The sequence below is a fragment of the Bos mutus genome, chromosome 22 (assembly GCF_027580195.1).
Source record: "Bos mutus isolate GX-2022 chromosome 22, NWIPB_WYAK_1.1, whole genome shotgun sequence".
Lineage (NCBI taxonomy): Eukaryota > Metazoa > Chordata > Mammalia > Artiodactyla > Bovidae > Bos > Bos mutus.
In genome coordinates this window covers 16,392,099-16,404,120 of record NC_091638.1, presented here as the reverse complement: position 1 = coordinate 16,404,120, position 12,022 = coordinate 16,392,099, and the positions used below count along the sequence as shown (strand labels likewise).

Here is a 12,022-nt window from a genome sequence, read left to right as displayed (position 1 = left end):
CATCTAGTTCTAGAACCATTCATTAACAATTTTCTGTATAACTATTAGACCCTCTGGTGATCAGGCCTCCATTTTTTCCTGTTAAAGTTTATTCTAGCACTGTGGATAACTGTAAAACTGGTATTTCCAATGTAGAAAAAGGAAAATACTAAAATAACTACTAAGGAAATTTTCAAGTTTATTTAAAAATCCAAACTTTAGAAGCAGAAATGAAAGAAAAAGAAGAGCTAATACAAGTATCATTGCTGTTTCTGCCATGAAGGAAAATGAAGTTAAAATAACAGAATAACTATCTGAAGTAAATTTGATACTGCAAACCAAAACGGTTCAGCTTGGGCAGGAAAATCTGATACATAATTTGATACAATACATAATCCTAAAACAGAAAGCAAGAAGTGAATAAAAAAAAAGAAGGCAGTTTAGAGACGGGCAATGGAGAATTAGTTTGGCCTCAGACTTTTCCACTATAACACTCAAAGCCAGAAAGCTGGGATGAATAACTATATAGTTGTGAGAAGAAAAAATACAAACTAAGAATTTTTTACCCAATTTGTTCACAACAGGCATTCTTATGTGCCCAAGATCTTAGGAAACACAACAATCAAGAACCATTGAAAAAAAATTGCTCTGAAATCTAGTCAACTAAGAAATGAATCAAAATAGTCAAGATTAAAGGAGAGTAAAAAGAATTGATGGTAAAGACTGAATCAACTTAAATACAGAATGAAGTCTTTGGAAATTCAGATTATTGATGAGAATGTAAACGTCACAAGCCTTAACAAGAAAAAACAAGAAATTTTAAGAAAAATGTAAGGGGCAAGATTGGGAGAAAAAGTGAATATGTTCGTCGTTTATCAGGAAAGCAAATGTTACTGTCTGAAGTTAGAACACAATTTTTAAAAGTCATGATAACAAAACTCAAACTTTAAAATAATCTTTCTTATTAGCTTGGGACCAACTGTTAGGAACTAATTTCTTGTGGTAAAGAGGTTTTTGATTCAGCAATTCCTTTAGTTTTACTTCAGTCTCTCCCTCCCCAAGTTAAGTGTAAGTAAAATTAAATGTTTTTACTAAAAAGTGGCATGATCTAATTTCTGAAATTATATCCCCATACATGCCTAGACAGAAGTCTGGAATGATGCACACAAATTTTGAGTAATTAATTTGTTATTTTGGGTGGTGGGATTCCCTCCCTTTTACACTTCTATTGTAATGAACATGTGTCATTTTAATGCAATCAGCCATTATTCTAAGAAAGGAAAAAAAAGTATAAAAAACAAACTTTATGCCCACTTCATAACACTTCTCTCTTTCTCGCTTCAATTGCAGTTCATTGTCAACATCCTGTTAATTAACAGATGTTTGCTTTTGAATGCCAGATTTGCTCTGATTTCTCTTTGCATTCCTCAAAGGAAGCATGGTAGAGGAAGAGTTAAAAGCATCTTTAATAACTACCCTTTACTGAGCTCTCACTATTCATCTAGTGTCAAACTAATACCTGTCCCATCCATTCACTGATTTAATTCTTACAACCCTGAGGCAAGTACCTCCCCTTTTAACAAATCAGGTAAAATAATTTGCCTAAAAGGTCACAGAGCTATTAGGGCAAGGAGAAGACTCAGAAACTTAGGTCGGGCTATAAGATAGTTCAAGTTCAGATTCTGTTACTAGTAGTGTCAACCTGGACAAGGGACAACTTGTCACCCTCATTTTTTCCACTTCAAAATGGCAGATTACCATTCTAATTACATGGTTTTAAAAATAATAGATAATTAGTATTATCTATAGATAATAGAGCTCTTGGTTCTTCCTTTGGGATATAAAAAGTACTCTATTGGGTGATAGGTTACAAGTTCTTGTAACACTAAGAACATCAAGAAGAATGTAGTATCACTAAATTTATAAATACCAGAGAAATTTAAGTCATGTACCATTGAATCTTAGTGAAATGTGTTTTCTTATTTTGACTCTGTCCACAAAACATTCCAATATTCAAGTATTATAACATACAAAAACAAATTAGAGCTTCAAAATTATGAAACTTAGTAAAATATAATATTAAATAAAATTTGAGCCAATCAGATAGATCAAGTTCCTGAACATGACGGTTATTACTTGGCTCTGTTTAAAGATGATTCAGGCAAACTCACCCTCTTTGGGGACTAAACTATCATTTAAAACCATCTCCCTAAAAATAAAACCATGAAAAAAAATTTTAAGCTTTTTCCCTCTGAAAAGTGGTTTAACTTTTGATTTACTTTTAAGTTTTAATTCAAATAAACTTTTCCAAGACTTCTCTGACAAGTGAAAAATAAATTTTTTTATCTAACAAGGAAGCCACAGAAAATGGGTTAAAATATATATACAGCACTTTTCTTAATAAGTAACTTGACTGAAATGAAAGTATATCTGTATATTTACAATGATTAAAAAGCATGGAGATCAACTTAAGTGACTTTTGAAAGAAGCAATCTCAGTAATTTAAAAAGCCACTTTATAAACCACCATTTAAAATTCCGAACAGCTGATCTGCTCCATTATAATTTCAAATATAATAATCATTTTATTTCAAGTCTAAGTTTCAGGATAATGACACTTCCAGGTCTCAGCAATAATACACTATATTACATTTAATAAATAACTGGGTTGAAAAAATAATGGAGCATCAATATGATCACTGAATAAATTAGTGACACCTAAGACCAGAAAGTGCTTTTGAAACCTGCAACAATAATCTGCACCAAAAGGCATATTTGAACATGCATACCTCAAGTCATTGCTTGGTTCTTTTTTGTCTGGAAGTTCCATGTGCTTGGAGTCTGTCGATTGATGCTCTTCAGCAACATTGGGCTCCTGGCTTATCATGGGAACCTCTGAAGGAAATGAGAGTTCCCCTTCATTGGAGACTCCAAAGAGGTCTGGGTCATCTTGAATTACATCAATTAAGAGGACATCATCTTCATATGCTTTCAGAATATCTGGAAACCCCACTTTAATTTCTGAAAAGTTCTCAGTCATTTTTCTACCACTAACTTCAGAGGAAACTGCTTTGAATGGTTCTTGTTCATTGGAATAGAAGGTGGGATTTTTCTCTATACATCCAGGATCACAAGAAAATGTATTATTTTCAACTTTGAGAGAACCAGCTGCATTATTAGAAATAATATGGCCTGATGCAGAGATGTGGTTAGATGGTTGTTTATTATTACCTTGCTTTAAAAAGCTCGGAGCAATAATACAGGAATTCTTACTGCAGAATGAGTCAGAACTAGCTTGCACTGGAATTACACTACGTTGTATACTCAAAGATTGAGGTCCTGAAGTTACTGTGACAGCATTTTCTTTAGTCCTACTCTGCCTTACCTCTGCTCCAGATACACTGTCAAGAAGTTCTAGGGGACTATATACTTCTCTCTCTGATGACTTGGCATTAATTTCTTTTCTTTTTTCTGTTTTGTTCTTAAGTAAAGGAATTTTAAAATTAGTCAGCCGTCCTGTGTTCAGTATCTTAACTAGGTCTGGAACAACCAGTGCTTGCTTAGTAATGCATGCTTTTCGATGAACAGTTTTGCTTGTAGAGTTATTTGCTTCCTGACCATCCTGGGAAGCCACCATCAAATTCAGTTTTGTTAAATTCCCTCTATCTTTTTTTTTACTTCCTGTTAAGTTGTGAGTCATATTAGTCAATGAAGTATCTTCAGTAGTATTAGAAACTACCTCTGATGCACTTCTGCTTAGTTCCTCTGACTTCATTTTTTCATCATCATTGACTATAGGTTCCTTTATAACCACTGAAGTAGGTTCCACTGTAGAGACTGAAGGTAAACAATTTAAATTAGAATCCAATTTTTCTATACTTGAAGATGCACTGTTTGTTTCTGTTACAGAACTTTGTAGCATTAATTTGGAGTCAGTTAAGTGAGTTTGATTCATTTGATGTTTAAGAAAATCATCCTGCCTAGAACTTTGTGGCAAGGAAGCTTTTTTCCAACACTGGGCAGATATTCTAGCACATGAATAACAAGGCCAAGTTCTTTTGCCAGTCATTGGTATTGTTCTTTGACAGCTATATTTAGATTCTTCAGCTTCATTCTTCAAGCTTTCCCTAGAAGACCTCTTTTCAATAGGAAAGCAATCACTAAGTGACTTCACTAATGAGTTTTTCATTGACTTAAAATAATCTTCTGGTGGATCCATGCTGGTACATCCTAAAGGCTGTGAAACATTCTTTGTTTCTTCTTTTGAAAGTTGCTCAAGGGCTTTCTGAAACACAGCATTTGCACAATGTTCAGGACTTGTTTTTTTCCCTGTTTCTGGAAGACTTAATAAAGGATCCATTGGTGACAGCGTATTATTATTTACTTTTCTCAAAACTTTCAAAGAACTTTTTTTAGCTTCTAAAATCTCTGTTTCTTTACCATCAGCACCTGTTTGGTTTCCTTGTAACATCAGCTCAGATTTGTTACACATATTAGAAAACTTCATCTCAATAACCATTCCATTTCCTTTTTCAGACACCTTCATCCTTTTTCTGGATTTTCTCCCAATACTGCTCTCCTCTATTGAATGTTTAGTTTTTTCACTTTGAAGGCAGGAAAATAAGCCATTATTTTTACTTAGGTACGAATCATTTTCTTCAAGCAATAACTGACTTACTCGCATTACGTTTTCTTCAGTTTGTAAAAGCTGAGGAATATTGCTTGGATCAGTCTTATCTATGAGACTCCTAGGGTTTTCTTTCTTTGACTTTGAGGAATTTTCTGGTACATGCATACATCCTCCATCAGGTTTATATGCAAGGTTATTTTCATCATTACAATCCTTGGAATGGGAGAGACAACTGCAATCATGTAATTTTAAAATGGAATTATTTTCTACTCCAGGTGACAAGCTGTTACAAGAATATTTCAGAGTATTCTTGTACAGTTCATCTTGGAATTCAACCTTACTGTTTTGTGTAGCCTTATTTTCAGTCATTTTGAGAGCTGGGCTTTCTAAGCTTTTACATTTTTTAATTCGAATTCTTCTTTTAATACCTTCTACCAACCTTTCCTTACCCAAAGACTGCAAGAAAGCCATACTTTGAAATTCACTGCATTCCACTGTTGGGAAAGATTCCGAACTGGTTAATGATTCCTTTCTTACCAGGTCAATCCCTGGCTGTGGATCACCACTTGAGGCTTCAGTAACTTTTCTTTTTTCCTTGGCTGATCAAAACAACAAAACATACCAGAGAAGATTTTATATTGAGGGGGAAAAAGCAATACAAATTAAAATTAAACAAAACAAAAAAGTGAAGTCATCCATTTTTATTTCCCTGAATAGCTCTAGGAAAACATAGGTTTGTTTTTAAAATCAAAGACCTAATTTCTATTAAGGAACTACATGAGAACCTGTATAAATTCTAAGGTAACTGAATAACCTCTAGCATCATCACTCCACACTAGCCAAAGTGGCTCACTGGTAGGAGTCCCTTTTATAGTGCTGTGCTGTGCTTAGTTGCTCAGCTGTATCCGACTCTTTGTGACCCTATCGGCTGTAGCCCGCCAGGCTCCTCTGTTCATGGGGATTCTCCAGGCAAGAATACTTGAGTGGGTCGCCATGCCCTTCTCCAGGGGATCCTCCCAACCCAGGTCTCCTGTATTGCAGGCGGATTCTTTACTGTCTGAGCCACCAGGCTGCTGCTAAGTCGCTTCAGTCATGTCCGACTCTGTGCGACCCCATAGACGGTAGCCCACCAGCCTCCCCCATCCCTGGGATTCTCCAGGCAAGAACACTGGAGTGGGTTGCCATTTCCTTCTCCAATGCATCAAAGTGAAAAGTGAAAGTGAAGTCGCTCAGTCGTGTCCGACTCTTAGCGACCCCATGGACTGCAGCCTACCAGGCTCCTCCGTCCATGGGATTTTCCAGGCAAGAGTACTGGAGTGGGGTGCCATTGTCTTCTCCAAAGCCACCAGGGAAACCCAACAATTCTGGAGTGGGTAGCCTATCCCTTCTCCAGGGGATCTTCCCCACCCAGGAATGGAACCGAGGTCTCTTGTATTACAGGAGCATTCTTTACCAGGAGAGCTACCAGGGAAGCCCTCCTTTTATAGTACTTCTGACCAAGGCACCCTAACGGGACAAATATCTTTGTTTTCCCCCTTTCTGGTCAACCGTGCGCATCAGTAAAGTCCATGCAGATTCAAGTGAAAAGCTACCGATAAAACACGGGTGAAGGAGAATGGGTGCAAAGGCTAGAAAGGGAGTGACCCCTAAGTGCTCTCTTTCGGCGTGACCTCCCGCTTGCAATGGGAGCTCCGCCTCCTTCGCCGCTTCTAAAGTGGACCTGTCAGATGGGTCTGAAAGGCCCCCTGTCCCCCCAGCCCCTCCGCTCGCCGCCTCGCTAAGTAAGGCCTTCCCAGTCCCGGATGCCTCACCTGACTTGTCACTTTCCACCTCTTCTCTCCCAGACGCCCGAGCCACCATCCTCCTCTTTTGCCTGCTCTCCTCGAGCCCCTCCGCCTCAGGGCCGCAGCCTCCTGCCTCGCCTAGCCCTGGCCGCCGGCTTCTCTTCCTCAGGCCTCGAGCGTCGCCTTCACGCCCTGGGGCCGTCGTGGGGCCCGAGGGTGGAGCCCGCGGCATCCGCCCGGGGCTGCCAGTCTCCCCGCCGACGCAGGCCGCTTCCGCTCGCAGGAGCCCACACCAGCCGCGGGCAGGCTGCTCCTTCCGCCAGGTACCTGAGGCTCCGCCCCGCGTCTCTCGCCGCCAAGACCCCGGGACCGGAAGCGGAAGTGGGGCCCGCGCGGCCTGGTAGTGGCAAATACGACGAGGCTCAACGGGCGGAAGGACCGCGAGGCTCTGTGGCTGTCGCTTCTGGAGTTCACTGCGCGACCGTGAAGCCTCCACGTCGGTCGGGTCGAACCTTCCACTAGGCTGGACTCTCCTGGGACCATTCGGGGCCCCTCTCTCACCTGCCACCTCTCATGCCTGGTTGCTTTGAAAGACCGAGTGGCTTCTAACTCTACCCCTGACTTCTTGGGGTCCCGTTCCATCTGCCTTCCCGACGTTGTGTAGGCACCTCAGCCTCCTGTTATGCAAAACTGAACTTATTTTTCCTCACAGAGTTGCTCCTTTTGTACTGGTGGAAGTGCCGCTGTCTACCCAGCTGTCTGAGTAAGGAACCTGGAAACTGTCAGAAATACCCTTTCGACTTGATCCCTCACATCTGCATTCAGGACATCTGCTGGATTCAACCGGAGAAGGCAATGGCATCCCACTCCAGTACTCTTGCCTGGAAACTCCCATGGACGGAGGAGCCTGGTAAGCTGCAGTCCATGGGGTCACTAAGAGTCGGACACGACTGAGTGACTTCACTCTCACTTTTCACTTTGATGCATTGGAGAAGGAAATGACAACCCACTCCAGTGTTCTTGCCTGGATAATCCCAGGGAGGGGGAGGCTGGTGGATTGCCGTCTATGGGGTCGCACAGAGTCGGACACGACTGAAGCGACTTAGCAGCAGTAGCAGCAGCTGGATTCAACTTTCTGTGTTTGTCAGCCACTCACCTTGGCTCCAGCTTGCAGACTCTGACTGACCTACTGCATCAGCCTACTGGATGTTACTCGTGCTTCCATCCTTGTGCTTTTTCAGTCAGCTTCCACCTGCCGCCAGGCCATGGCCTTCCATTGAAAGGGTATCTTGGCATTTCCCACCTTGGCCTTTCTTGAACCTCCTTTTCTCAAAGACTGAAACTAACAGAAAGTGTGTTATTTGCTCTTTCATGTATGGCCCCTGAATATTTGATTTTTGTCTCTCACTGCCACTGTGGGGGAGAAGATGTGCTTCATTGGAAATCTATGCACAGGAGTTACCTTTCTGCATTACCTGACTCTAATTCTGTTGGAGCTATTTTACAACTGTGTAAGTTGTAAGTGAGTGGTAGCAGTGCAAAATGGTGGTCTGTGGAAACACAAATTCTCTCCTACTGAAGTTCAATCGACTTTTGCACTCCCTGTGAAAGAAGATGGTTTTGCCTCCATTTATTTCAATATTTCTGGTCTATAAATGTGTCTATTCTTTGGTCTTGTCCTTTAAGCAGATGGTTATAAAATCTGCCTGATAGGAGAAACAAAATCTTTAACATGTTCATTTTTATATCTATATGACAGTCATAATTTTGAAACTGAGCAGGACTCAAGAGAGTTTGGGTCTTCTGAGCATGAACTGCCAATACTCCTTGTTTGGTGCCCTGCAGATAATTACTGTGCCTTCCTTCACAACTGGTGATAGTAAATTGGCTTTCTTGTGCTGCGGGCAAAAGGACTCAAGTTCAGTTGGGTAAGAATTTTATGTTTTTGGGGGATGAAGGGTGGCTGTTTGTTAACACCACACATACCCTTGCCTGCATTTACCTCACGTTGGGCTACTGCTGGAGTTCCCTAGACTCCATGTGATCCAGCATGCCGATAGAAATAGAGTAGGGCAGTGACACAGATAATTTTAGAAATCCCACTAGGGGATTATGTATAGAGAATTAACTTTGGGAGACCATTATACATTAATGATTGCTCAAGAAAGGAATCAGAATATCATGAAACAAAACAGGCCTGCTTAACAATGTACCCATGTAATAAAAGCACAAGATATCCTCCAGGTCATTAGGTAAAAAAATGAGACCTGTATGCCTCATGCTGGCCGAGGTCAGCAAGGTAATGATCCTTAAGACAAGGACCTCTACACACCAAGTACAGGACATAGGGCAAAGATGACATTCCAAAGTAGAAGACCTCAAACGCTAATCTGAGATGATTTAACCACTTCTCTGCTGATTTGAATAGCACTATGACATTCCTGGTTTAACCATATAGGGTCAGTAACCTGCCATGAGGGAGAAGCTAATGATATAAGCCTACTCTCTACTCAAAAAATGAGGAGGAAGGTGGTCTTCTCCTCCTCCCCACTTTTCCATTGACTACAAAAATGAAGCCCTCTTTGTTCTCAGGGAAGAGCTATCTTGCCTGCCCTCTTATATCCTTCACAAGCATCCTATACTAATGAACCCACTTTTTACTTACTACTTTGTCCCTCAATGAATTCCTTCTGTGCTGAGACACAAAGAACCTGAGCTTCATTAATTCCTGAGAAAAGTTGTTCAATACCTGTGCTGGTTCAATATATGCTGGTCCTGGAAATTCTTTTGCTTGTCTGCTTGATGAAGTACAAATTTCCCTTCAAGATTCAATAAGGATCACCCCTCAAGGATGCTTCCCAGCTACCTTTCTCCTTATACTTGGAGAAGTGAGATGTTCCTGCCTGTCAACACATCATTTTCAACTGTTTACTGGTATAGTAAGTCCCCTACATATAAACCTTCAAGTTGTGAACTTTCAAAGGTAAGACTACATGTTTGCCTGTCCATTTACGTAGTAAGTTAGTTCACATGTCTGGTGTACATTGTCATGTGTGTGCATTCTGTACAGGTGGTTGTGTTTTGGGGTACTTTACAGTATAGCACTATTTTTTGTGTTTGTTTTTTATGTATTTGTGTGAAAAGTATAAACCTGTAGAGTGCTATGTACTAATCAGCTACATACAGTACTATGTAGCTGATTGTGTTAGTTGGGTGCCTAGGCTAACTTTGTTGGACTTATAAACAAACTGGGCTTATGAATATGCTCTCAGAATGGAACTCATTCATATGTAGGGGACTTACTGTATGTTCCCCTCAGGGCAGGTACTTTCTTTTTTTAAAATTAATTTTGGAGTATAGTTAATTTAAAATGTTGTGTTTCTGCTGTACAACAAAGTAAATCAGCTATATATACATTGGCATGTATCCACTCTTGTTTAGATTCTTTTCCAGGTATCTTCTTTTATCTTTGCATGTTGGTTTGTTTAATCTTTGTATGTTAAAAGAGGAGATTGATGATGTTGAACACAATGTATATTACGCATTAAAAAATAGTAGGTTTGGTTTAGAGTACTGTGGCAGTTTGGATGAGTGAAATATCCTTAGGAGCTTCTAGAAAATAGAGCTTGGGTAAAGGAGGTGTAAAGAACCTAGAATTTTTTTTTTTTTCCTGCTTGGAAATATCCCCAGTAAAAGGAAAACCAGTTGAAGAATAGCAGAATTTAGAAAAAGTAATTTTAGGGATTTCAGGCTACATGCTTATTCCAAGTTCACTTTGTGCACCAGTTTCCTTATCTGTGAAATGAAATAAGAGCACATCCTGAAGGAAACCAGAATCTGTCATCCCAAAATATGTCTCTTTGACATAAACATTTTTTTGAGCTGAAGGCAATTAAACAGCAGGAAATGCAGGGAAAACTCTCTACCCTCCCCCATTTCTACCTAGAGGCAAGATATAAATTCTCCTTTACTGGAGATGACTCTCAACTCTCTGCAGCTGAGAAATGGTACTAGAGGAATCTGCAAATAAAATTTCCTCGATTAGTGTCTTCCCATATATTTACCTTCCTGCAGTTTGCCACTCTTAGAAACCTAAAGATACTTTCCCTTGTCCTGTAATTTCTGTGTGGGTTTATTGTTCCTTGTTGAAGATGCTAGAGAAGGTGAGTTCTAAAGAGTTCTCATGAGAATGAAAGTTGCTAATATTTGTAAAGCGCTTAGAACAATGCCTAGCAGATTGTAAACACTAAGATTTGTTAAATAAAAACCTCTATATTGAAAGATAAATCCTATATAATTCTAATATTTACTATCTTCAAAATAAACATTGCTACCAAGATCTTAGTAAAATAAAGATAAAAATTCAAGAATCCAGCTTCCTTGGTCTGAATAAAAACAGATGGTCTTAAACTCGGCTATAGGCCCAGGAATTTAAAGACGTATGCTTATAACTGTTGAAATGCATGAAAGAGAAATGGGAAGAGCTTAGTAGCATAGGAAATTGCAAAATCAAGCTCACTGAATGTTCTGCATAAAAAAAAATTATAATCTTTATTACAGGTTTTAAATTCCTCATACCAAACTGCTTTTATGGAAAACTTAAGGAGATTAGGTATGTTTATACAAGTTTTCTTCTGTCCTCTTCTGTGAAATGATTATCATAATCCTACTATTGTGCTTTGCAGTATCTGGAAAGGGCAGGCACAGTTGTTTACCAGAGAACTCAATTTTCCTGGTGGCAGATCTCACATACTTGGTAGTTCAGAAGATTGAGCAGAATGTTTACCCCACATTTACCCTTACCTATTGAGCCACATCTCGGTCGATAGACTCAGCCCTTTGTGGGTACCTGGGGGGCTCTTCTCTTCTAGTTCTTTTGTGGAATCTGGAGTCGCAAAACATACCTCGGAGGACCCTTAAGACAGTGGAGTACAGTTTATTATGCCAGCGGATCCAAGGGAAATCAGTTCCCAACAAGAACCCTGGTGTTTCTGAGAGGCCCAGTTTTATACCCCCCGTACTACGTGACTGGTTACATGTTAGCAACATCTTTGTTGTATATGATTGAGTTTTACAACAAGTAGATGCTAGAGAATACACAATTAAGGTTAAAGGTGGGGAACAATGATTATACATCAAGGGGGAATGTCTCCATGGTTAATCTAACGGGCAGCCTGACCTCAACTACAATCTCCGTTTGTCATCTGTAAGGAGGGAAGTTTCCAGGAGACCTGGTTTTCACTAGCAATGGTTTCCTCACTCTTGGGCAGGGTTCAGGCCCAGTTCACATCCTGTCTTTAAGATGGATGACAGGCTTCAAGATGGAGTCTCTCCTGCTTTCCTCACACTGGCTCCAACAGTTCCCTCCCCACTTTTTATTTTCTACACTTTCCCCCTTGTCTCTGAATCCTGATGGACACTACTGCTTAGCCCTTGAAGTCAACTTTGGGGTCACTGCTTTACCCATGTCCTTTGTGCATGGCAAGCCCTAGGTTTATGCTGGAAAGATGACAGCAAAGTTACATTCTCTGTATTCTCCAACTAAAGTTGTAGTTGACTTATGCACAGGACTGGCTACACAGTTTGTGGGGCTCAGTACAAAATGAAAATGTACTTTTTGGAGACCTTCT

At 40.1% G+C, this 12,022-nt stretch overlaps 1 protein-coding gene across 1 annotated transcript in view; it reads right to left on the bottom strand.

Annotated features, from left to right (window-relative positions):
• TOPAZ1 (testis and ovary specific TOPAZ 1) overlaps positions 1–8,314 on the bottom strand; it is a 62,156-nt gene extending 53,842 nt beyond the window's left edge. Inside the window, 3 exon segments of the mRNA XM_070359661.1 lie at positions 2,768–5,207; position 5,853; positions 6,274–8,314. Coding sequence (XP_070215762.1) covers positions 2,768–5,207; position 5,853; positions 6,274–6,624 — 2,792 coding nt within the window. The 5' untranslated portion in view covers positions 6,625–8,314.
• Between the last annotated feature and the right edge of the window lie 3,708 nt (positions 8,315–12,022).